Here is a 27,874-nt window from a genome sequence, read left to right on the forward strand (position 1 = left end):
ATTTTTTTATTTTTTTTAGTTTGAAAAATCACTGACTAAATATATTTTAATTTTAATTAAAATAAATTTTATCAAAAATATTTTTTTAAATGTAATTTTTTTTTGTAAATGTAAATACTTTTTTGTTATATTTTTTTAATTTTATAGATCTAAATCATTTTTTGTTCAAAAAATGTTTACGGACTTAATCGTTCAAAATATGAATGTTCATTGGGTTTTTTTTCGGACTTTTTTTCCATTATTTTACCACATTAACTAGTTGTACAAGTCATAAGAAATGTATCCAACAGGTTTTAGAAAAGTCCAAGAAGTTATTTAACATGTTTTGGATTGTCCAAGGACTTATTCGTTCCAAAAAATTATCCAATGAGTTATTTAACATGTTTTAAATTGTCCAATGAGTTATTTAACATGTTTTGAAATGTCCAATGACTTATTTGTTCCAAAAAAAATTGTCCAATGAGTTATTTAACATGTTTTGGAATGTTCAAAGACTTATTTGTTCCAAAAAATTGTCCAATGACTTAATCATTCCAAACACTAAAGTTCATTGGGTTTTTTTTAGACTTTTCCCATAATTTTATCAAATTTTTAACCACTTAATCTATTATTTCAACCAGGTATTCATATATTTTCTTAATTTTATAAAAAATACCTACGAATATCAACTAAATATAATATCCTTATATATATATATATATATATATATATAGTTTGTTTCAAATAAAACCAATCGCATTTGTACAACCAATGTAACCCAATAAATTGAGATATTTATGAAAATGATAAGAGTTAATTTATTATGATTTGAATATTTATAGAAGATAAATATGTTTCATTAATTATGATCAATACTTTATATTAGAAAACAATTAAAACTTTTATGAAATCACATATTAATCAAATGAAATGGACGGTTGAGATTGGGTTGTATTGGTTGCACAAATATCAAGGGATGTATAATAGTCAACCTCTCTCTCTCTCTCTCTCTATATATATATATGTATATATATGTATGTATGTATGTATATATATATATGTATGTATGTATAGAGAGATAGAGAGAGAGGAGGTCCACTTTGCAAACCACGTTATTTGTATAAACCGTACAAACCTCATTCAACCAATCATAATTTTTCATTTTGTTCATTTTTTTTGTAATTATGAGAATTTAATTAATCATTTTTATTGTGGATGGCGTTAATCATGTAAATTATCATCTTCATTATTTTAATTTTAGAGGAATACATGAAACAGTTTCATTAAAATTTCATTAACTATTATATGAAACAATTTCATAACCATATATGAAACAACTTCATCAAAAAAAAATTATATGAAACAATTTCATAACCATATATAAAACAGTTTCATCAAAAAAAAATTATATGAAACTATTTCACAAGATTAAACAATTTCATGAAAAAAATTTGTAAAATTAAACAATGAAATCGACGGATGAGAGTGGTTTGCACAGTTTGTACAAATTGGATGGTTTGCATATGATCGTTTCTTTCTCTCTCTCTCTCTCTCTCTCTCTCTCTCTCTATATATATATATATATATATATATATATAGGGAGGGTATTTCACAAACCAAGTCATTGGTACAAACCATGAAAATTGTCGATTTTATCGTTTATTTTAGTGAAGAAAAATTTGGGCTATCATTCAAAAGCCAACATATTCAATTTGGATGTTGAATTATTTTGAATCCGATCTTCTCCGATTGCAATGGGATGTCCGATTATGTTTGGTTGATTTTAAATTGATCAACCGACTTTCTGAACACCTTTAACAACAACAGTATATCCAATAGCAGTAGAAACATGATGAAATATAATTAGCACCAAAGTATTATCAAACATGTATAGCCTTATTTTTCTCCTCCTCTCGTTGTAGAAATAACAAGGTTTGGTATGGAAATAACAATATGCGAAAGTAGCAAGTTCCCTAGAAAAGAAACCACAAATATTAACAACAAAATTGGTAGCAAAGAAGGAGAAGAAGCCAAAGACTGAACCAACAACAACAAAAGTTCGGAGACAAACAACCCACCAAGAAAAGAGGCCAAAGATTTAAATCAAATGGTTGTAGTGTTGATTTCATCGTCACTAAGGCCCGGTAAGCACTTACCGTTAAGAGTCAACACTATAATTTATTTTACCGGGTAATATTATAGTACATCAAAATGGTATCATATGCAACAATTAAAAAAAACCACGTTAAAAAATAAAAATGTCGTTTTAATCTCCATCAATCGAATCACCTTTTTGATAAATAATAGAAGTCTATTAGTCTACAAGGTAAAAAAGCGCATGTTACAACTCACATGTCATCATTTTCATATTTATTCAAACACAATTATGATGGAATTGCATTATGTTGGTCGGAAACTTTATGTTAAATAACCATAATGATGGTGTCTAATTGGTTTGAGTTTTGCTCCAAAGATCAAAAGTACCAGGAGGTCTCAAGTTTAAATCCAAGAAGAAATAAAAATCCTCTTGTGGCCACGGATGTTTAAATGAGGTGACTCCGGGCTATCTACAAAACAGGTGGTCGCCCTAAGATTAGTCGGCTCGCATAGCGAGTTGAATATCCAGGTTAATTCAAAAAAAAGAAAATCTATGTTAAATGTTTCCAAGTCAAATATGAAATGATGAATGTACATTATGGCTCCCATAAAACAACATGTTAACTCAATAACTTCAGATTCAACTTGAAACAATGGTAAAAATTACTTTTCATTTTTATATGGGATGAGCTGTTACAGTTTACCAACTTTTATACATATAGTTTATTTAGTCATATTTTAATTGTATCAAATACCAGATAAATAATTATAATTCATGTATTAAATGAACCTAAAAATATTGCAACATCGATTGGTGTGGTGGTTGATGTGCCCTAGTCCATGAAGGTGTGATGCAACCTCTAAACCTAAATGCCAGCATCCTTTACCCATTTATCTTTTTTCATTGTTTTTTTTAGTAATTTATTTAATTTTAAGTATGAAGATAATGTTTTTATTTTTAAATAAATCCTAAATATGAAGATATATCATAATAAATTGAAAAAAAATATTGATATTAATAACAAACTAACTATTTAAAATTTCTCATTTTCTGTAAGTGTTTATCGGCAAAAATTAACACTATTATTTACTTACTGAGTAAGATTTTAGTTCATCAAAACGGCATCGTATGCAACAATTTACCCGGTAAGCACTTACCGTAGTAAGAGTCGTTGCCCTCACTTACCGAGTAAGACTCTTGGTCCTTATCTTGCTCTTATCATGTAAGATTTTTGGTCCTTACCGTATTCATCCGATAATGTAATGTGATTTGGTAAGCGTTTACTCATGTAAGCATTTGGTAAACAGCCCCTTAATGGACAATATTGTTAGTCGAAACTCGAAAGGATGAAAAATGGAACAAAATAGAAACTATAACAATATAAAAGTAATTTGTAAAAACTGGGGATAGAAATATTTATAAACAACAAACCGTAGGGGCTAAAATTGTAATTTACTCCTCATTTAATAACTCATACACTTACGTTTTATGTAAAAACCTTTTGAAACGCTTTGCGTACCAACACCCTTCAAAAATCTCCCTCCCTTCGCCCTCTCCGAGAAAAAACCCTAATCGCCATGGGTGAAATCGGTCGGGTTTCCGTCTATGACGCTCTAGGAGGCGGCGCAGGTGTCTCTCCACATCTCTATCACTTTGCATCTGTTTCTATATGCATACATCTATGGTGTATTGCATTCTTTGATTTCACTGGATGTTAAAATTCGCTGTATACCAATCTGAAATATATAACTGCATTACAGTTTAGGATTTTCTTCATCAGGTTGATTTCCATGTTATTTCTGCTGTATAATATGATTGATTGTGATGATCTTTTCGTTCTTGATGCCACTACGTGTATGTAAGTTGTTGTTTCTCGGTGTTGCAGTTGCGGATACATTGCTCTGGAGGAAATGCTACGGAGGAGTTGTAGTGTTAATTGTTTCCACAGTCATCTGGTTTCTTTTTGAAAGAGCAGGATATAACTTCTTAGCATTCGTCGCCAATGCTCTACTGCTTGTGGTTGTAATCCTCTTTTTCTGGGCAAAATCTGCGTCTCTTCTCAATAGGTGCGTCTATGCTTCTTCTTAATGAGTGTAGGGCTTATTTTTATTGTGTCTGGTGTTGGTTTTTGGATCAGAAGTTGATGCAAACTGTATTTAGTTCTAGTGAAAGAAGTTCTGCTTAGTAGCAGTTAGATAAGAATACATATATGATATATCAGTTCATCCTTCATCCCGACACTAGAGCCTACTTCCTAAACCTAATATAGATGGTGAGAGGGAATCTTGCGGTGACTGTATGGGATTCTCATCTTGCAATAAGGAAATCTATTTTGTGGACTCCAACTATGGAACGGTGGTGTATTCTTTTGCCTATTTATAGGATAGTTCTTCATCACAAAGTAGTCTAACCCTTCCATCCCTTATTAGCAGATAAATGGTACGTTGTAATTTCCATGTAACAGTACATGTCTAGGGTTTTTTTTTTTTTTAACTACGGATAGTGATGTAGCATTGCATTTACAACGTTTTGTGATTCCTCAGTAAGGTTATTGTGTCAGTTCATTGGTTTGAGCAGCTGGGTTTGCTGTTCTATCTACACCTTATGCACTTGGATTTGTTTATTATTTAATGATATATACCTGATTGTAGACCCCTGCCTCCAATTCCTGACCTGGACATATCAGAAGAATCAGTTCTTGCCACTGCTGATGAGATGCGAGTGTGGGTTAATAATGCTTTATCAACCATGCATGAAATTGCAGTTGATGGAAACTTGAGAACTTTAATTTTGGTATAATAGCTTGAATTTTACCTGTTTCTTTTTCAAGATATATGTTTTTGAGTTTGACTTGCAAGCATTTGTTATATGATTGTGTAATGTGAGTTCGATTTTTCAGGTTGCTTTTGGCTTATGGTTGATTTCCTATATTGGTAGTTTGTTTAACTTTCTTACACTGATCTACATTGGTGAGCAGTTTTGTGGTGTTATGTCTCAAAATTTTTGCCTGCCAATTATATCACTACAGACTTGACAATATTTCTGAATTTCACTTCAGGGATCCTTCTTAGTTTGTCAGTTCCTTTTTTATATGACACATTCCAGCCTCAAGTAGATGACAAGTTGTTAGTTGTACACAAGAACTTGAGCACTGTATTCAAGAAAGCTGATCTCATCTTACAAAATATCCCAATGTCCCGAAAGAAGGAAAAGAAGATCGAATAGGGTAATGGTAAGCAAGCAATCACTCTCTGTTTCCTCTTGAAAAAACTGTGTTTAACTACTTCACGATATTCTAGGCTAAGTGTTAAAGTTCTGAGTGCTTTAGTCACAAGTTGCTCATGCTTGTTCTTTATACTAAAGATCAATTTACTTGGTGAAGATAGTAGGTAGCACCATTGATGCGGGATATATATTATGGCTGTTTCTTATCTGTAAAGCCTACCTACTAACTTAGAATCGAAGGCTTTAGGATTGTATTCTATTGAGGCTGTTGTGAAATATGGTCCTCGTAATGAGGTCTTGATTGTATACAAGACAGTATTATTTGTGGTTTCCAAAACTTATCTGTATCTGGTTATTTGCATCACGTTAGCCCCATCTTAATGGGTCATGCCAGGAGTACTGATTTTGCAGACAAGTAAGCTGCCAGTGAATGATAGACTTCTGCTGCAGCATATGTATTTTAGATGCTACTGTTATGTCAAATAGGTAGTATATTCAAATAGTTCTCTGATCTATGCTACATAATCTATTGAACCAAGACGATCACTGAGTAAATTAATGATCAACAAGTCCACCATATGCCAATAACAAGTCCTATTATCGTGCTCTCAGTTATTGGTTTACATGAAACACTTAGTTCACCACCGAAGGAGCCTCTACTGAATTTGTTGAATACACTTAAAACGTTAACCAGTGAAGACTGTTACTCATGAAAGCTGTTTGCTGCCATATGCTATTGTATGGTGAAAACAGACCATAAAGTTGTTACCTTGGTTTTGCAAAACTGAGGTATGTATATAATGAGTGAACCTATAGAACATAAAAGGGATCCTTGGGTATGTAAGATTTACATCAACTTTACAGTTGGGATATGACATCACTTGTTCTACAGCTATAAAATAGAGACTGCTCTTGTCACTCAACTGAGGCTATATTTGGATGGTTTTAAACAGAGGATGTAGCAACTACACCTTATAAGCTGGATTGAGGTGTGAGAAAAGGGTTATATCATTTCAACAAATTTGATTGGATCTTATTTTGTTGTACTATGTTTGACATGGTACAATGCACTTTTCAAAGTTTTCTTTTTACCACCCTATTGATTATAGCAAGACATGGTATGAGGTTTTGATTGACTTCTAAAACCTGGATGAATAGTCATTTCAAAGCTTTAGGATGAACCTATATCATATTTGCAACTCAGTTTTTACAGGCACTGTAAAACAAACAACACTGTTATGAGAGTTTAGTTTTGATTTCAACTAGTGGTTTTTTTTCTTAAGATAGTTGTGATAAAGCTGATGCATGGTAGAATTATGATCTGCCAGCAGTACACTTGGTAACTGGTGGTTATGTAGAAATCTGTAGAATATGCATATGAATAAGAGCCAGTTCTTAACTGGCTGATGATTATGATCATTTGGTAATATGTGCCTTTTATTTATCTAGGGTCCGATACAACACATCTTAATGCAGTCTTTCTGGTTCTTGTAACTCTGAGCACTTCAATATATATATATACACACACACACATGTGTGTGTGTGTGTATGCTGCTCATTGTGGTTTATTATGTATCCTTTACTTTTTTGTAAGGATCTGTAATTTTGTATATAATGATTTCATACAGTTCTTGTATAATTGTCTTTGTTTGACCTTTGAATGTTAAACCTAGTGCCTCCAAATATGAAACTAATATGAAATCCTTTTACTTGATAAATGCCAACTGGCTATTTTCATCATAATAATCCAGGAAGCAGATGGTGATGTTGCATACTGGATGTCTTTATTTTTATATCCGCTTACTTGTTGATTTGTTCATTTACCATCTTATACCAATGCAAAACTGTCATCAGGTTTCTTGCGCCAGCTGCTTAAAATGAAAACCCTCCTAGTATTTTGAGTGATGTGGATGTAGAAGAATTATCGGCAGTCATATGCTTACAACGGGATCTTGAAAGCTGATACTTCGTTTTGTAGATAGTTGTCTGGTCATTGCAAGTCTTGATGTGTTTTGTTCTACTCGAGTAGAAGAAGATTATGGTTATTGTCGTCTTAGATTACAGGAGGATGTAAGGTTTAGGGTGAGTGGTTATTCAGCTTGTACTTTTTGGTATATTTCTGGTAGTGATTGGAAGGATATTATAGTATCTTTTGCCTTTGTATAAGTTGGAAAGATTTTTGTTTGGGAGAGTTCTTTCGTAGGTGGAGGGTGCTTGCTTATAATTTGGGAGGGACAAGTTTGGAATAAACTTGGCTTTCTGTATAAAGTTTTCCTTTGAAAACTTGTTGAATTAGCCACTTTTTATATCACTGAGGCAATACTAAACAATCATGTATAAGTATAACTGATTGAATAATCTGAGTTCTATTAACAAGCAGGCCATAAGTCTTTTTGTGTGTAATATTTTTCTTGGATTGTGTAAAGTTGCTTTCAAGATTGTTCAACCAAAGAGAAAACGTAGCAGTTTTTTTCCTAATCATTGTATGTAAACAAACCTTAAAATCACAAATAAGGCCTGCTTGGTTTATGAGATTTTAAATTGAATTTCATTCCAATTTTACATTTGGTTTAAAGGAAATTTTGGAATTGAAATTCTACATACATAGGGTTTAGAATTCTCACAATTAATAAAAAGGTAATTTAATTATTTTTATAAATTATTTATACATAATAAAATTCAATTTTATTTCAAATCCTATAAACCAAACACACTAAATCCTTTTACGAAATCCAAATCTTTCAAAATCATACTATCAAAGCAAACACCCTTTAAAAGAAACTCAACAAAATGGAAGGTCATCTTGAACCCTACTTCAGGATATATTTTAAAACCAATACAAAACTTTGTCTATGATACAGACAAGGTTTTAGTTTGCATCTTGAAAATAAAGTTAAGAGATTTTCTTAAATGTGCACAAAAGATATGCTTGTTCAAGCACTCATTGTTTATGCGAATCTTGTTACGGTCTGCAAACTCATGCTGCCGCTGTCCTGGGAACTGGGACGCTATCCGTAGGTGGTACCGTCACGGAGCGCAGTAGCTCCAACGAAAACACAAGTCCCAAGAAATGTGATAGGATAGTATTGGCACTGGCCTGCAACAATCAAATATGGATGGATAAGAACAAACCATAAAAAAGAGTTGTGATCATTGTAATCTCGAAATTGAAACAAGAATAGAATACCTGCACCAAGAAGACATCCAATGCAAGAACAGGGCTATTCCCAGGGGGAATACCCACATAATATGGATTAGCCGACGTTGTGAGAGCCTTCGCCACCAGCATTCCTACAGTCGCTTGCATCCCCAGGATAGCAGCACCGATGCCCAAAAGGTTTAAGGTTATGCCATTTTTCAATCTCTTAACAACTTCACCACGAGGAGGAGCCTGATAACCAACATGACCATAAATAATGGTTCCAAGAAATGGTGGGTTGTTTGGTATTCAAGTTGTTACATTGCTAAAAGATAACATAACAATGTGGCTTGTGGATCATGCATTATATATGATTGGAACCCTTAAATGTTAAGAAAGATACCTTAGAAGGGTCGTTGACGGTTCTCCGAAGCCTATCAGAAAGACGAATATAGCCAAATGACCAGAACACCGAGAGGAAAGCAGCTACAATACCACCAACAGTAGAATAGAATGTAGCTGGTGACGTGATCTTCCCAGTAATCACAACTGAAAACGAAAGGATGACTGCAGCTACAACCGTACAAACAAGCTGTCCCCAAAACCCTAAGCTACCCAATCTCTTGAAATACCTTGAAGTACTCTCTAATCTCTTTGCAACCTACACAACCATGAAATTTTGGCATAACTCTTAATCGCAACTTCAAGTATAGATGTTTGATCAATGAGCCATAATTTTCCTTCACCCTACTTGTGTCAATGACTTTAAAATCTGAACTCAAAAGAAATTTATGTGAATGCATTGCATGCTAACTAACACACATACGTTTTATTGGACAATATAAATACAAAGTTACAAACCACAAAGATAACGTCATAAATTATAGACTTCCTAAAAAGGAAAAAGAAAAGAAATAAGTGCACTAAGGCTATGTTTGCCAACCATAAGCAAGTTTATTTTTTGAGCTTATTGAAAAATTACAATTGCATCATGCTATAGTTTTAGTAGTCCACAAAATGGAATACCAACATGGGTTCATGGAAAATACAGGATTGTGAATCCAGCACATATAACGAAGGGTATCCAACTAGGCAAGCGAGCATACCAAAATGGTTATCTAATTACCTAAGATCTAGAGCAATTAGTATTATCGCTTCATTGCGAGAAGGAAACTTGTTTGGACATGCGAGCTGGAGACTAATGGCAGGGCCGGTGAGGAGATTAGAGAGTGTTGTGGTTGAAGGACCGAGGAGGACATGGTATGAGCAATTGAGGTTGGACATTAGTCATTTCCGAAAACATGATCTCTGACAAGAGTTCTTGGAGATGTAGGACTAGGGTGGTAGAATTAAGATAGGGACATGTAATTAGTGTGCATAAGATGTATAGAGTTTGGGAGGACGAGGGTAGGACAAGGAGGGGTTTAGGGAGTTGGAAGTTGGGGTTATCAATGACCTACATTAGGTGGAGAGTTTGGGTATGTTTTCTTACTCTGTATTTGTAACACCCTAGTTTGTATATATGTTAGCTTTCGGTGTTGTTAGTTGAAAATACAAGTATTATGATCAAATTAAGTGCACTAAAAAGGCACTAACAGCTGACCAACATTAGCAACAATAAATCATCACATTTTAGATGATAAGTTGCTACAAGGCATAACATGAGAAATCAAATCTAAAAACATGACAAAGCAAACTGGTTATGAGTTGTTGAGGCTAGAAGTATATGTTGGCAAAATTATTGATGACAAAACAAGACTAGTAAGCGTGACAAAGCAAACTAGTTATGAGTTGTTAGAGCTAGAAGTATGTGTTGGCAAAATTCATGATGACAAATAAAAGCTAGAAGCATGATGCATCAAGATTCTTTTGTTTTAAGCACGAAGGTGTTAAACTCTCATGAGAGTACAACCATGTGAGCAAGAAAAACAAGTAGTTAATACATTGCAATCACCTATAAATAGTGATTGAAATGAAACCATTATTTCCATCCCAAAGTAAGAGAACACTCTCAAAGATTAAAACAATACAAAGTTTGAAGTGCGAAATCAAAGTGGAAGAAAAGCTAAAAGCGAAACAAGGTGAGTACATTTTGAGATTTAATGAGATACATATATGCTATATAAATGTATTGGTATTTTGTGCATGATGAAGAGTTTTATGAATTATTATCCACAAATTGATAGGTGTTATGAAAATTGTCTATTCATGAAACCATAACTACTCACTAAAGCTTAAAGCTTACATATTTCATGTATGTATCTCAAGGAAGGAGTAAAATGAGATAGCATGAAGTAGTTACTAATCTAATCAATAGCAAAATTTCGTTGTATTATAAGTCATTGAGTTACGTTTCTGCTAATATTTCAATCTGATGTAATAGTACGCTATGAAAGAATTAAAGTTAAATTTTAGTTCACATACAAGACTAAATAGTATAAGAAGAAAGTAACAACACCCGATTAGCATTGGATCGTTACAATATTTGTTTTCTTTGTGCCTTTTTTCCTTTTTCTTCTTTTCTTTCCCTTTATCCTTTTCATATTTGTCCTTTCCCTTTCGGTCACACGTTTGTGCAAGCCGGGTCTCCCTCTGCTCTACCCTTTGAGGTAGAGGTCAAGGTTGCGTACATCCCACCCTTCCGGACCTTGCTTTCAGACGGGAAATATTGGGTTTGTTTGGTGTGGTTTGGTTTATTGGGTTGTCAAAATCTACTTTTCTTGTAGAACAATATTGATGTTTCGTATTTGCTCCGAGTTGTCACTTTGCCTTTTCAACTTCTCTGTCCTGAAAGATCTATTCAGAGCCTAGTCTCGTATCACAATTGATAAGACAAACACTTCCAAGAACTAGAGACCTTTAGAAGAAGCCAAACAATCTAAGATACAAAGGGCAAACAACCTGTAAGATTTGACATTTGGTCGTCTCGAACGGAGATCGTGGATAAGATTCTCTCTCACTGGGTAAGATTCTCGGTCTTTGTCATGCTCGCCCAATAAGGTAAATAACACCCGGTAAATGCTTACCTAGCAAGTGTTTGGTAAATGGCCCCTTACCCTACCCCAACCTCGTTTGTAATAAAGAATTTGCCATTGTTGCTAAGAGTGTTTGCAGTGTGATGCGGTACAGTTTAGAGTCAAAACCGCAAACCAAATCGAGCATTTTTCCAAACCGCACATGCCTCAAACTGTAAAATTGCGGTGCGGTTTATGCATATATATATATATATATATATATATATATATATATATATATAAATTCAATCTTATATAATTGTAAACCCCAACCGTCATATCAATAAAATCCTTACTAGTGTGGCCGTGGATTAGCTTGATCAGACCGATCAAGTGAACCACGTAAAATCCTGTGTTTTTTTTTCCTGTTCTTACTTTATCGTCGCCGTGTTTGTGAGTGATATTGAGCATCGTTTCCCGACAGGGATGAGGTTTGAGTTATTGAAAATCGCAAAACAAACTGCAAACTGTACCGCAAAAGTTTGAAACCGCACAGTTTGTTGTGTTGCAGGTGGCTTTTGCGGGTCGGGCAGTAAAATGAACACCCCTAATTGTTGCTAATAAATGTGATAAGAAAGCATAAAAGAGAGTAAATGAACATTAATAAATTCAATAATACTGGTTCAATTTTCATTATTTTGGTGTTTCAATGAGAGATGCTAACATTAACTAAGCAATTCTACGGAATTCAGAGTAGAATACACAACGTAACAACCCGTCACTTCCAATTAGAACTTAGAATGAGGTCAAAACCCTATCCACACGATCCCACAATCATTTGAACATTGAACAGAACTGTTGGGTGCAAGTATCAAATTGAAAAACCCTAGGAAGATCGTATGCGGGGGAGACGAAAATAAATATATGTTCATCAAATACCTGAGCCAGTTTTGCTTTATCGAGGTCTACATTGGGTGAATCGTTGGCCGCACAAATGGGAGCTGAAGCGCGCTTATTAGGGTATTTGATTTGATTCCGATAAATGTGAGGGGAAAAAGGCGAAGACGGTGTAAAGAAAAGCGATGGATGAGTAGGCAATGAGGGGATATTGAGTCCAGAAATAGGTCGGTGGAGGTTCGGTAGTGAGGGTCTGTTTACGGCCAACGGCGGCGGTGCACTGCCGGAACGAGCTGCCGGCAGCAGAAAACTTTGCATTTCGGAATTACGGTACGGATTCGTATGTTAGCAGATAGAGCGGTCCCCTTCCTCTCCAAATCCAATGGGGGTTTTCTTTTCCTTTTGAACTCTCAACTTATTTCGAGTTTGATTTAAATTATTAATAAAGATTTATTTTTCAAAATTATTTATTTATTTATCACTCATTATTAATATATTTTATGTTGTAGGATAAATATGTCATCGTTTAAAGAATATGACTGTATAAATAAAGTTAGATTAAAATTAAATATCTCGTAGTTATTTACTTGTAATCGGTCTCCATTTAAAGAAAAAATGATTCATTTTCTTTGTTTTACTGTTATTCTCTTTCATTTATATTATAACATGCAAACACAAAACTGTTCTTCATTGTTTCTAAACGGTTGTTTTGCTTATTGCATGTCGCTGTTAAGCAGCTTGTTGCAAATTGCATCGGAAACTTCATTATCCCTTGCTCGTTGCTACGTTCATAATTTGGCCACTTGTGGTCATTATAGCGCTTCCTTCTGATTCTAGAAAACGCCCGTTGGCTGGAATAAAAGCACAATAAGTTGCTTTACAAAAGGAGTCCCCTAGTGATTTACATTTTACACCTTATCTTCTATACTTTCGGTGGAAAAATCAGAGAGGGGAAACATAGCATGTCACAAGAGCGAGGCGAGGTTTGGAACTCTACTGCGAGAGGGACGCAAGTTTTGTATCATAAAATATTTTCATTATATTTTTATCATTGATGATAATTGAATCGAAAAAATGTAACCGAATCCAATTCATAATTATTTAATTTTTATAATCAAATTAAATAGTTTTGTTTTAATTTTCTTAACCGTAAAAATGAATTAAATGTTGCAAGATAAGTGTTCGACAAAACGATATGACGATAAAGATAGATATATCAGAGTTAGATTAGAAGTGAAATATCTCGTAGTTATCTACTTGTAACTCATCTCTATAAAAAAGACTTATAATTAATGAGAATTACATGTTCATTCTTTTAATTCTATTGTTGTTCTTTTTCAGTTATTCTATAACAAGTTATCAGCACGTATGATCAAACAGGTCATCTGTAGATTTTCGGGTTTCCAACTTAATCAATCAGTCGTCAACATTTTTACAATCCAAGTAAGCATTCTTATAGTTATGAACTTCAATACCATTAATATAATTAGGTTGATGATGTTACCATGAATATATATATATATATATATATATTTTTTTTTTTTTTCTCCGCATCCATAAAACATGAGCATATAGATTCAAATTCGTCGGCTGAAAATTAAAAATATCATTTAACCCAATACAACAAAATATATAAAATCTTAAAATTTGTTTTTGATTTCATGTAAACTGAAGATTAATTCATATTCTTTTTACTAATTATTGGTTGATTTTTATTTAATTATTAATTATTTATCATATATCATGTTATCAAATTACATTAATTCTATTTTAATATAATTTAATTTTAACTGCATCATATAACTTTGATAATTTTTGTTTGATTTGTTTACTAAGATGTTGTTTACCAAATGCTTACCCGACTAAGCGTTTACCAAGTCACTTTAATTTACCGGATGAATATGTCAAGGACTAAGATTCTTACCCGGTAAGAGCGAAGACACAAATCGAAAGTCTTACCCGGTAAGTGAGGGCGATCACTCTTACTATGGTTAACGCTTACCGGGATTAAATTGTTGCATGCGATGCGTTTTAGTAAATAAAATCTTACTCAGTAAGTACACGATAGTGTTGAATTTTATCAGTAAGTATTTACCGGGTAAGTGTTTAAGTAAACGACCTCTAAATATGCTTTACATTTTTATATAAAATGATGTTAACTATAAAGAAAAATTCAAATCTTTATAGATTTCGTTTCTTTAAATCCTTTTATAATCTTTTATCTGCTATCTTGTTTTGTGTTTTATTGACTATAATTTATGTTTAATACCAATGGAATTAAATCTGGGATCCCTTCTCTGTTGTCATCGAAAAAGAAAAGATTGATTATTATTTTTATATCAAAGTCTTTATATTATTATCAGTCACTTGTGTTGATTTAATTATCCACTATTCTAATTTATTTATTTTTTGGCTAATTAGTAAATCCATTATATTTTTAATGACGTATGTATTTTATTGTTATCCACAGATGTTGAGTTAAATTGAACTTATCAATTAATTATTAATTATTTTAAGTATTTATCTAAAGTAGATCAATTACATTTATGTTTTCTTTATTTATTTCTACTGATATATATTTGTTAGGATCAAACGCTTACCCACTACACCAAAAGCAATTGTCTTGGTGAAGGCGCAACCTTATTTCCTTAATAGCGTAGCAGCCAGCGCCACGTTTCGATTTAGGAAGATGCTGGAACCGTGACCAACAATATTTAATTAGTTTTATTTAGTTAGATGATGAGACCTATTTTTTAAACTATTCTAAATAACGGATTAGACTTTTGATTAATTTAACTTTGTTTTCACCTCATTTTAATTGGATTAGTATAGTATTTATCGTTTTTAACTGTTATTATTATTTATTAATGTTTACCCAACTAGTTTACAATATTCGTTTATTTAGATGGTTAATTTAAATGTTCATCTTAATATTCATATATTTAGATGCTTATCCAATTAGATTGCAGTTAGTTTATCGTATCAGTTATTTATTTATGTTTATGTCAAAACCAATAGTTATTTGGCTTCATGACAAAATCTCTCAAAATACCATTAATGTATTAAAACATTATAGTTGGCTTCATATATCGAACTCATACTCCTTTTCGTCTCTTGCCAAAAAGCTCCAAAGATGTCCTTATATTATTAAATTATCAATATTTGATCTTATTTCTTGGTCTGTTGCCAAAATCATTTAATATTATATGTAGCCTAAAACCTTAGATGCTCTAGTGATTAATATGTTGATTATATATTAAAAATAAATCAAAATAATGAGATAAAAAATAAATATGATAGAAAACTTCTCATGAACAATATTTTAGTTCTTCCTTTAATATATATATATATATATATATATATATATAATACCTGATAATTATTACAATTGAAGTTTTTTATGTGGAAATCATTAGGAGTCCAACTCCCAACTGCATTTCTCCTAACAAAATTTCTAACTTTTCGTTTATGAAATTGTTCAACATTTCCTTTAGCTTGATTAAATAATCCCTTATTCAATCAAATCACCTTTATTGACAGCTCAGATGATGGTAGTCATAGTCATAGTTATTGTGATACTCAGTCTCTAGTTCCTTTAGTTCGATACTCGTATTTCCGTATGTATTATCTGATTCGACATGATACAGTTGTCGTTAGATTTAGGGGGTGCAAACCCGCCTATTAGTTTTTAGGGTTAATAAGGAGAGTATCTAAACGGCGTAAGTCGTGTGATGGCGAGGTTAAAGCTCAAGCTTTAGGCGCCACGACGAGGTCATAACGTTTTTCAATGCGTGACTTATAATGACAAATGTATATATCATACATATATACACATAAACTCAGTGTGCAAATGATATTAAGCAGTTTAAATTATGTTATATACTAAAGACTAAGAAAATAAGAACAATTAAATATTACATTACAAAAACCGTGTAGAGTTGGGCCATGGCATGCCACATGCCCGAAACAATCCCAATGATAAGCACAATTCATGGGATGCGGGTGAAATTAAAAAGTGATCAAGGGTCAAGATTACTTCTTACACTTCTTATCTTAACTCTTATTCTCATACGATCTTCCGTGAACTTAATAATGTGTATAATATAATACTCCTTTCGCCTGAAATAAAGTCTCTACATGCTTACTTTAACTTGTTCAAAAACAAGTCTCGACTTTTAAAATAATTATGAGATTAGGAAAAAAAAAATTATTAATAAGGGTAAAATAGTCGTTTAATCAATCAAAAAGTTAGATCCACACTGGACCCATCGGAATCATGCATCGAGGGTCGGTCCTTAGCATATTAGACCTAGATCAAGCATTTTTAAAACCATGACTCCAACCCGACCATTCACATGCGCATAAGTGGAAGCCAACTTAATTATAAGGAGTCACGGGGATAATGAATCATGGAATTGAAGCTTTTCGTGAGTAGCAATGCCCACTTACCAAAATGGTACTAGTACGTTTTGGCTTCCCACTTGGGTGGCAACCATTTTGGCTCTATCTCCTCCGTACCACAATATAACTAACTCTCAATATTATATTTTTTTATGTTTTGACTCATAATAAATGTTAGTTTTATAAAATAGATAGTTTTAAATTATGGGGTCGTTTTACAAAAATGTTTACCGGCAGAGGTAACCACCCTTGTTTACCTTATTGAGTGACATTCTCGATCATCAAAATGGATTGTTGACAAGTGTATTTTATCAGGTAAACGTTTACTAGGTACGAGTTTTTTCCCTGACTGATCGGGTAAAATTTTTTTATCCTTGTCATGCTCTTACGAGTAAGATTCTCGATACTTGTCATGCACACTCGATAAGGTAAGTGACACCCGGTAAGCGCTTACGGAATAAGCGTTTGATAAACGGTATCTACGATAACAAATATTCAAGAGCTGATGAGATGAAGACCAAATGTTATTAAAGATTATATTATTTATCAAGCATAGAATTGAATAAAAAGTATACCAGTTATAAATTCTTATACGTTTCTTTTTTATTTATTGAAAACATGTAGTGTCGCATTTTAATGTTTAACAAAGTTGATTACGATTATTAATAATTAGATTTGAAAAAACATGTAAATTAATCGTTTTCCCGAACACTCGCTTATTTTGTTTAACAAAATGTCACGTTCGTTTGACAAAAACTTTACTATAACGATATGCCAAGGCAATAATCTCGCACCTCCTTTTGTGGTTACGTTACATAAAATTGATGATAAGAACCTAGAAATTGATGGTATGCTTAAACTCTTTTTATTTGATAGTTGTGTATTTGTGTGATACAACAAAATATAAGATTTTTTTTATAAATCGAGAATGAAAAATTAATATTTAAAGATATATGATTGAATATGCTAAGAGGCTCCAGATAAAAAATCTACTTTATGAACATTATGACAATCACACAATTAATATTTGGATGACCCTCTTTGAAATTATAGTGTAAAATTAATTATATTAGATTATATATATATATATATATGTGTGTGTGTGTGTGTGTGTGTGTGTGAGGTTGACTTTCATCATCTCACATTGGTAGACAGATGATAGTTTGAAAGAAGATGATAGATGTATAAATGCAAGATAGAGCTTTGAAATCTATAGCAATGGTTGAAATTAAAACCAACTAATTGGTAAAAGATTTGTGCAAAACAAATGCAAATATACTTTTTTTTTCTTAACAAATGTTGTGATTATTGAAGTATTGATAATAACAAATGTAGTGTGTGTGTATATATATATATATATATATATATATATATATATATGGTATATTTCAAATACAACCATGTCCATTTGTACAACCAATGCAACCCAATTAATTGAGATATTTATGGAAACAATAAGAGTTCATTTATTATGATTTGAATATTTATGGAAGATAGAATATGATTCATTAATTATGATCAATACTTTATATTAGAAACAATCAAAACTTCTATGAAATCACATAGTAATCAAATGAAATGAACGGTTGAGATTGAGTTGTATTGGTTGCATAAATGTCAAGGGTTGTATAATAACTAACATATATATATATATATATATATATATAAGAGTAAAACATTGGGGTGATGAGGTGGCACCATGAGAATTACAAAAGTAAAACATTTAAATACTTGTTACGATAAAGTGTAGTATTTGTTTTTATCAGTTTAATATCTGATATGTGGGTCATCGACCCCACTTAATATTAATTTTAATTTTTATGAGGAAAAATCAATTATCTTAGCTTGGTGATCTAGTTTTTCATGCATCACCTTGAACTTCCACTACTATTGCTACAACTTACGCACTCCTCTAATTTTTACTTGAAATATTATAGAACGTTTTTTTTTCATAACTTTAAATGAGATTTCAATTAAATTTGTTACAAAATGAAATGATTTTGTCACCTTATATGAGATTTCAGTTGAAATTGTGACTTCTAATTAATCAAACTATTAACATTAATCAAACATTTGTAGAGTACTTTGTAACATCATTCTCGAGCATAGTTAGATAACTTAAATTAGCATATGGTCTAAGATTATTGTCAACTTATCTTAAAAAACTTTTAATGTTAATGAGTAGTTGCTACACACATTTGCCTATTTTTTTAGAAGTGGACTTCAAATTTTAGTCTATAACATTTCTTTTGAAGATAGTATTATCACTAACGCGCAACGCGCGGTTGGAACACTAGTATACTTTAAATGAAAATAAAAATGTGGTGTTTTATATCGATTTTTTTTGTGTTTATCGGTTAGTTATATGAAATTTTTTAAACTTTTAGATGTTTTAGAAAAATTAAAAGCTATATTATACATTTGCACATAATCACATTTGCATATAAACATATATTTTCATATATCAAAAAATATAATTTACACATTCGGTCCTCAATCTCTTACAAAAGCTATATTACAAAATAACTCACAACTTTTCCATAAAATCTCTATAATACACATGAATAATAACAAGTATTCATACACAAAAGAAGATTATGCTAGTCCAAAATTCCATGTATGCATTAATATTATCACTTCACAATTTTCCTTTCCCTTTATCTTCCGGTTGTGCCCGACCTGTAATGCACATTTTTTAAACACAAAACAAGGGTTAGATCTTAAGGTCTAGTGAGAAATCCCTTTGATGCAATTATAGGGTGAATAATCATCAAATCACATTTTTAAACTTACACTTGTAATAATAACAAATATTCATTATTTTAATATAACAAACCTCATTTAATGCATTCAAATAATTTGATAAACATATTATTGTAAAACTTGTTGTATCATATAGGACATTATACAAATTTCTTGCATCATAGTAATGAGATAAACCCATGTTCTCGCAACACATTGGTGCGAGAACCTCGACTTATCGCATCACAATGATGTGATAAAGCCAACTCGTCGCATCATATAGGTTCGATAAATTAACTTGCCGCATTACAAGGATGCGACAAAACCCATTCCTCGCATCGCACTAATGCGATAACCCCTCTTCATCGCATCAATAGGATGAGACAACTCAAAGTTATCGCATGACACTGATGCGACAACTCCAAGTTATCGCATCATAAGGATGCGATAAATATAAATACTTTGATCAAAACCCAAATTTTATAACACAATGATTATGTTACCCTTATATTGGTATACACTTATTTTTGATATGCCACATTTATCCTAATATACACTTATCCTTGATATCTCACCCTTATAACCCAAAATACATCTCTCTTGAACGGATGGTCACAAGTTTTTTGGTCAATAAAATAACGAGGGGGTAGTTTGGTAATTATTGTATAATTATGGAGTTACTTGCAAATAAGTTTTTATTGGCTTTTTAGGTATTGTTTGGAAAGACAGAGGCGGTGGGGTTCCAACTCATTCGACCATGTCTTGTAGCAAAAACACAAAGATTCCATTTCTACCCATCTTATTCAATTATCCCACAAAACACACACTTTTAACCTAAAGGAAAACATTTTTTTTAAATAAATTAAATTTTTAATTATTTAAAAATTGGTCACATTTACCTGGTAAATTTGGTAAGAAATACAATGGATTAAACGTTTTAGGTTAAATAAAATTGTTAATTTTTTTTAAAATAAATAATCAAAATAATTAAAAATTATCAGTTTCAACAAATATAATTGGTTCATTGAAGGGAATGGATTAAATGCACCCTTATATATTACTAAATACACATGTAGCGGCTATAGGGATGCTTAAAAACTCGATCAATCCGATCAACTCGATCCAACCAACACAACGCGAAATAACTCAACTCAAAACAACTTCATGTCTAATTCAGTTGTAAAATCTTCAAACCATATGTATTGGATTGATATCGGATTACTTTTATTTGAACTCAATCCAACCTAATGAATCTGATATCCTTTTATTTTTTGGATTTAATATGATTATTGAGTCTTTATTAATATGCACATTAGACAATTACATCATCACGTACCCTCTATCCCTCTCCATATACATATATTTTCAATATATTTCTTATTTCTATATAACTTCTTTGTATATATGTTCAGTTAACTATGATTTATATATATGTAAGGTTGGGTTCTGGTAAGAAGGAGAGTTGAAGTGAGAAGCGTAATAAGGGATATTTGTTCTTAGATGCACATTATGATGATATGCACCGAGATGCACTAGACTAATCCCCATATCAAGTGCGATTCATGAATGAGTTTGAGATTAAAGGCGATCAAGGGTTCAGATCCCTTCTTACACTTCTCACATTAACTCTCATTCTCACACGGTCCATCATGCGCACACGTGCACACACCCACCCCCCCCACACACACACACACACACATATATATATATATATATATATATTTAAGTGTGTGTGTGCGCGCAAATTGAGAAGATTAATTGAATGCGATTTACATAAGAGATATATAAGATTTAAGAAGTATGGATAAGTTGTACCAAATCATTGATGAAAAAGAAATTATGAGTGGAGAAAACAACATATTCAAGGTTAGGAGAATATTTTAATATATCAAAGTATCAACCCGACTAACCCTTACAATTTGGGTTGAGTTGGGTTGCACTTTGGTTTGGGTTGAAAGTTTTCAAACCGCAAGCATTGGATTGAGTTATTTAAAAGCTTTCAACCTGATCAACACAATCCATGAGCACCCTTAGATACTAATGTCTTCTTCACATACATCAATGTTAACACATACTTTTTACATTTTTTTTATTAACCCGGATATCCAACCCGCCAGCGAGTCGACTAATCCCAGGGTGACCACCCGCTTCGCGGGTCGTCCGAAATCACCACATTTGAACCTCCATGGTCACAAAGAGATTTTTATTTCTCATTGGATTCGAACCTGAGACCTCCAATCACTTTTGACTTTTGGAGTCCAAGTTCAAACCAATCGGGCACCACCCTTATGGTTTGCTTTTTAAATTCTAAATGCATGACTTCATCTGATTTTGAGATAAAACAAGATGCAGATAAAGGGCATTTCCAATGAACATTCCAATAAAAGCCTACATTTTATATCTTTTCTTGTCAAGTCATTTTCCAATTCACCAAATTAATAACCTAGATAAACTCTACAATGATAGATTTAGAGCATCTCCAACAAATTTTTCAAAGTAAAAATTTTGGTGATTTCTGTTTCAACAGATTTCTCAAAAGCTTCTCCAAAATAGAGAAAGTAGGAAAGAGAACGTAAAATTTTTCAAATTTAGAAGACTCTCATTATCTACGAAAGAGAAATTATTTATCATTTTTCCACCGATGAGAATTTTTGAAATTAAATGTATAGTGGAGAAAAATAATATTTTATAAAAGATATTAAATTTTTTAATTCTACAAATCATACTGTAATATTTAAAATGGAGAAGGTGTTGAAAATGTTCTAATAAGAACTTATTTTGTAGGTCTCATTTATAATATAAGTTAAATAAATACCTATATCTCAGTTATTATATTGAATATACAAATAAAAAAAATATATAAAAATTTGACAAATTATCATTTAATGGTTCAACTCAACGTAAAAATCAAGGTTTTTGTACAAGAACTAAAAAATGATATAAGAACTCTCCACAAAATGTGATAAGAAGTTAAAGTTTTTATTTATAATATTAGGGTTTAGTTAAAATTAGCATGAAAAGAGGTGCATTGCATGGATTGTAAGATGGAATCACCCACAAAAGTGCAGATATTGAATATATTTGTTCTTAAATTCCAGGTGTGTACTGTGCAGTACTGAAACCACTTTCTCCTTCTCTAATCCCCCTGACCTTTTTGTTCACCAGAACAACCATGCCCACAGTTGTTTACCCTCTCTTTTCCTTTTTCATCACTTATTAGATTTCATCTCATTCTTCAAACTCACTCATCATCATCATGATCCATCTCTTCTTCTTCTTCTTCTTCTTCTTCATTTCCTCCATCTCTGCTCTCAACTCTGATGGAATCCTTCTTCTTTCTTTCAAATACTCTGTTCTCTCTGATCCCTTTTCAGTTCTTGATAACTGGAACTATGATGATCTAACTCCATGTTCATGGCAAGGAGTCACCTGTGAACCCACACTTCAGTTCGATTCCAACGTCGTCAGCTTGGTGCTTCCCGATTCCCACCTTCTGGGTTCCATTCCTCAGGATTTGGGGATGCTTCCGCATCTACGTTCTCTTGATCTCTCTAATAATTCCTTGAATGGAACTCTACCGCCTTCCATTTTCAATTCTTCTGTACTTGAATCGCTTTCTTTGTCCTCCAATGTCATCTCCGGTGAGCTCCCGGAGTTGATAAGTGGGTTGCATAGTCTTAAGGTGCTTAATCTCTCTGATAATGCATTCGCCGGAAAGTTACCGGAAGCTCTTGCGTCTATGAACAACTTAACTGCTGTTTCCTTGAAGAATAATTATTTCTCCGGTAGCATTCCTGGTGGGTTTGATCATGTTGAGGTTTTGGATCTGTCTTTCAATTTGTTTAACGAGACTCTGCCTCTTGATTTTGGAGGAGAGAGATTGCGTTACTTGAATCTGTCCAACAACAAACTTTCCGGATCAGTGTCGCCTGAGTTCGCCGGAAAAATACAAGCAATTGCAACCATTGACCTCTCGTTCAATAATCTCACCGGAGAAATCCCACAGTTGTTGTCTTTATCTAATCAAAAAACAGAGTTCTTCGCCGGAAACCTGGATCTGTGTGGAAAACCACTCGACAGAATGTGCACAATCCCTTCATCACTATCAACTCCACCAAACGTCACTGCAAATGGTTCCGCCTCCGCAGCAATCGCAGCCATTCCCAAGAACATAGACTCGTCACCCTCGTCGGTAAACACCCCAGGAACATCGGCTATGGCGGATAACCACGGTGGCCCGAAAGTTAAGCCAGCGAAAATAGCAGCCATTGTAGCCGGTGATTTAGCCGGTATTGGGCTTCTCGCCATTCTTTTCCTCTACGCATACAAATTGCGAAAGAAGAGAATGAACCAGAATCAAAACCCAACAACCAAAATCGAAGAATCCAAGATTTCAAAAGATACCACCAGTACCAGACCCCTCTCTACAACCTTCTCATGCTTGAATGGTGTCACCGGAGATGAATCATCGGAAACGGCGACTGGGTCCGACAGCGATCACGAGAACGACAATCTGACGATCGACGTGAAACAAAAGTGTTTGGTTATGGTAGATGGGGAGACAGAGCTGGAAATAGAGACGTTGTTGAAGGCGTCAGCGTATGTGTTGGGTTCAAGTGGGTCAAGTATAGTGTACAAGGCGGTGCTGGGTGGCGGAAGCGGCGGCGGAGGGATGGCGTTTGCGGTTCGGAGGATCGGAGATAGTGGGGTGGAGAGAATGAGGGAGTTCGAAAACACGATTAGGATTATGGCCAAGTTGAGGCACCCAAATCTGTTAAGGGTTCGAGGGTTTTACTGGGGAGAAGATGAAAAGCTTGTGATCTACGACTATGTCTCCAATGGAAGCTTGGCCGGTGCTGGTTACAGTAAGCTCCTCCTTCTTCCTCCTTCACTTCATAGCGTATTTTAGCACCTCCCCGTTATTCCTGCTAACTTACATTTTTTTAAAAAAATTTTTATTACTTGAAGATAATTTATAGAATTAATACAAAAAGATGGCTTTTAGTCTTTTTGATCCAAATCAATATTACCGTTATATTTTATAACCAAAGCAAATATTCCTTTCTATTTTTTATTAATAAAAATACAACATTTTCTTAATTTAGTTTTAAGTTTTGTAAAATTTGGTGTTAAATCATAGATTTTGAGAACTAATTTTTTATTTATTTTAAGCCCAATTTGTTATTATTTTATTATTCGAAATTAATAAATAAGTTGAATTAACATATAATATCATTGCATCTTCCATGAGATTTAGGAGCCGTTTACCAAACACTTACCCGGTAAGTACTTATCGGTAAAATTTAACATTATTATTTACTTATCAGGTAAGATTGTAGTCCACAAAAACGACATCGTACGCAACAATTTACCCAGTAAGTGATTACGGTGGTAAGAGTTGTCGCCCCACTTACCGGGTAAGACTCTTGGTCCTTGTCTCGCTCTTACCGAGTAAGATTCTTGGTCCTTACCATATCCATCCGCTAAGGTAATGTTACTTGGTAAACGCTTACCCATGTAAGATTTTGGTAAACGGCCCCTTATATTTACAATAACTTATGTGTCGTTTACCAAATGCTTACCCAGATAAGTGTTTATCAAGTCACTTTATTTTACCTGATTAATATAGCAAAGACTAAGAATCTTACGTGTTAAGAACGAAGACAATAATCGAGAGTCTTACCCAGTAAGTGAGAACGAAGACTCTTACCATGGTTAGCGCTTACCGGGATAAATTGTTGCATACTTTGCGTTTTAGTGAATAAAATCTTATCCGGTAAGTAAGCAATAATGTTAAATTTTACCGATAAATGCTTACCGGGTAAGTGTTTAAGTAAATGACCCCTAAAAGAAAATTCCACAAGCACCAGGACAAAGCAAAGGCTAGGCTATGGCATGTGACATTTGGTAATTTAATTACCAAAAATACATAGATTTTAAGAAATTTGTTGTTTTATATATCGACCGTCCATATTTTGTAATTATATCAAACACAAAATATGCTTTTAATTAAATTATGCCATAATGAATCTTTGTGGTTTCCAACATAATATGTCAAACACAAGATTAATAAGATATATTTGGTCAAATATGTTGAATTATTTATTATTATATATCATTAAACTTCGTGTGTCAATTTTAGTTTGTTATGGTTTACTGATATTTATTCGTTATCGGATTTTAGAAAAGGTTGGTTCGTCTCCATGTCAGATACCTTTTGAGGTTCGACTCAAGATAGCAAAAGGGGTTGCTATGGGGCTGGCGTACATCCATGAGAAGAAACATGTACATGGCAACATAAAACCAAGCAATATCCTGTTGACATCGGAAATGGATCCGGTGATTAGTGATTTTGGGTTAGAATGGCTTATATCAGGGAAACACAACTACAAAACAAAGGGATCAAATCGACACTTTGGTAGTAAAAGATCGATATCATCGCGTGAAGAGATGATGATCCACCATGATTATCATCACTCGGCTAGTAGCAGTCCGTACATGGCTCCAGCTACAGGGTTACTAGGGTGCACATCTCCTTATCATGCACCAGAGTCGATGAAAAGCCTCAAACTGAATCCTAAATGGGATGTTTACTCATTTGGGATCGTCTTGCTCGAGCTAATATCAGGGAAGGTGTTCTCAGAAAGGGAGTTAGGATTGTGGAACACTGCTTCGTCAGACATCGAAGATGAGAACTCGATCTTAAAGTTGGTTGACATGTCCATCAGAAGCGATATTGACGGCAGACGTGATGCGACACTCGCATGCTTCAAACTAGGGTTCAGTTGTGCATCACTGAACCCACAAAAGAGACCTTCCATGAAAGAGGCATTGCAAGTACTCGAAAAGATACCATGCTCGTCTTTTCAATGATGAATTATGCAACACAAAAGCCCGAAAAGCAAGAATTGAGATGGAAAAAGGGTTAAAGGGCATCACTTTAGAGCTTTTGACTTGGAAATTTTGTTGCAAATGAATGTTGATATTGATTCAAAAAGTATTTTGTTTTGTTTTAACCTTTTGGTTAATAAAAAAAGGTAGCATGCATTCCTTAAGTTTTAAGTAAAAATTTAATATTTGGCACTTTACCTTTTTACCTTTATTGTTTATTCATTTAGATTTAGAGGATGTTTGAGATTGTTTATTTGAAACAACTTATACTTTTCTACAAAATTATTTATCAACTTATTATAAGTCATAAAGGTTTAACTTCTTCAAAAACTCTTTATTACCGGGTTGATACTGATATAAGTTATTTATACAAACACTCAAAAGTGCTTATTATCGGTACCACATCAAAATAAGTCAATAAGTTATTTTGATAAGTAATCCCAAACACCCCTAACGTGAGTATCATATCCCATCTCTATTAAAATCTTTGAAGGTCAAACCTTTGACTATAAAAATGATTGACTTAGTCCTTTATTACATATATTTATGCATTGTTATGGTTGTTCAAAAGCTTACATTTCTCTACATGTTAGATTTTGTAGTTTGAAGTATTTCATTAGAAGCATAGTCAATTTGGTCAATTGCTTGAAACTTATTAATATAATTTACAGATATCGAGTCCAAGAATGAAACAAATACTGCTTGAAACTTATTAATATATTTAATCACACAAAACTCTTTCCGTTTTATTCTGTAAGCATCAAATCTGGAACTGAAAACACTACTAAAATACATATTTTATTGTCCATGATTATCTCCAACAATTTCTTAAGCTAAGGAAAAGAGAGATCAGTAAAAATCTGTTTAAACAAAAAAAAACTCAGAAAAATACTGATGAATGTTGATATTGGTTAAAAAATATTTTGTAATTATTTGTTAATAAAAAGATTAAGTTATAAGTAGAATATAATATTAATGTTTTTATCCTTAGTTAATTATGTGAGGTTGTTTTGTAAGCATCTTTTGAAATCTTATTCATTTGGATGTAATGGTGAGAATCATATCCCATGGATGTATGTTCAAATCATACAACATAACCCCAAATGTTTCTATTTTCTTGTCTTGAAATGTGACTTCCTTTTTTCTAATACACCAAACCAAAGTGATAAAAATTTGAAAAAACACCTATAAGTCAAATAGTTTAAATCGCTGCTTATATATATAGATACACACACGCACACACTAGAAGGGGGTATCTGTGCAATGCAACGATGTACATTTTGATCTTAATGTTTTTTGTTTTATATTTTGGGTCTATCGATGTTATAATGGGAATTTATGTGGTTTTAAGAAGAAAAATGTTTTTATTTTTGAATGAACTATAAATTTGAAGATATTATAAAATGTTGAAAAAAATAAACGATATTAGTATCAAATTAATTATCTAAAAGTTTTCGTTTTTGTGTAATTTCTTTAATTTCATTTTTTATTATAATTTAATTGAAGTTTAAAAACGAATTAATTTTATTTTTGATTTAATAAAATATT

At 32.8% G+C, this 27,874-nt stretch overlaps 3 protein-coding genes and 1 non-coding gene across 5 annotated transcripts; 3 read left to right on the top strand and 1 right to left on the bottom strand.

Annotated features, from left to right (window-relative positions):
• The first annotated feature begins 3,586 nt into the window (after nt 1–3,586).
• On the top strand, nt 3,587–7,486 carry LOC112516133 (reticulon-like protein B11). 2 transcript variants are annotated; one of them, XR_003069597.1, is made up of 7 exons: nt 3,587–3,706; nt 3,963–4,143; nt 4,729–4,870; nt 4,977–5,046; nt 5,136–5,309; nt 7,157–7,232; nt 7,292–7,390. XR_003069597.1 is itself a non-coding variant. In XM_025123152.1 (6 exons), exons 1-5 carry the CDS (start codon nt 3,655–3,657, stop codon nt 5,300–5,302), a joined length of 612 nt encoding a protein of 203 aa, XP_024978920.1. In that variant the 5' UTR covers nt 3,587–3,654; the 3' UTR covers nt 5,303–5,309; nt 7,157–7,486. The 2 variants fall into 2 exon arrangements, 1 of the variants encoding a protein (XP_024978920.1); XM_025123152.1 differs by having other exon boundaries at nt 7,157–7,486.
• Nucleotides 7,487–8,098: 612 nt separating this feature from the next.
• LOC112517482 (protein TIC 21, chloroplastic) lies at nt 8,099–12,704 on the bottom strand. The gene is made up of 4 exons (XM_025124929.1): nt 12,335–12,704; nt 8,845–9,102; nt 8,490–8,693; nt 8,099–8,399 (listed from the first exon to the last, which is right to left on the bottom strand). The coding sequence occupies exons 1-4, from the start codon at nt 12,608–12,610 to the stop codon at nt 8,280–8,282; spliced, it is 858 nt and encodes a 285-aa protein (XP_024980697.1). The 5' UTR covers nt 12,611–12,704; the 3' UTR covers nt 8,099–8,279.
• Nucleotides 12,705–18,420: 5,716 nt separating this feature from the next.
• LOC112517515 lies at nt 18,421–18,606 on the top strand. The gene has a single exon (XR_003069710.1). It is a non-coding gene; the product is annotated as a U2 spliceosomal RNA (small nuclear RNA).
• Nucleotides 18,607–22,712: 4,106 nt separating this feature from the next.
• Nucleotides 22,713–26,456, top strand: LOC112517288 (probable LRR receptor-like serine/threonine-protein kinase At4g37250; the record flags this gene model as incomplete). Its single annotated transcript, XM_025124670.1, has 2 exons — nt 22,713–24,300; nt 25,620–26,456. Coding segments are annotated over 2 exons (2,277 nt in total), but the record flags the coding sequence as incomplete, so codon positions are not given.
• Nucleotides 26,457–27,874: the final 1,418 nt, after the last annotated feature.

The sequence above is a fragment of the Cynara cardunculus genome (genome assembly GCF_001531365.2).
Source record: "Cynara cardunculus var. scolymus isolate 2C chromosome LG 8, CcrdV1, whole genome shotgun sequence".
Lineage (NCBI taxonomy): Eukaryota > Viridiplantae > Streptophyta > Magnoliopsida > Asterales > Asteraceae > Cynara > Cynara cardunculus.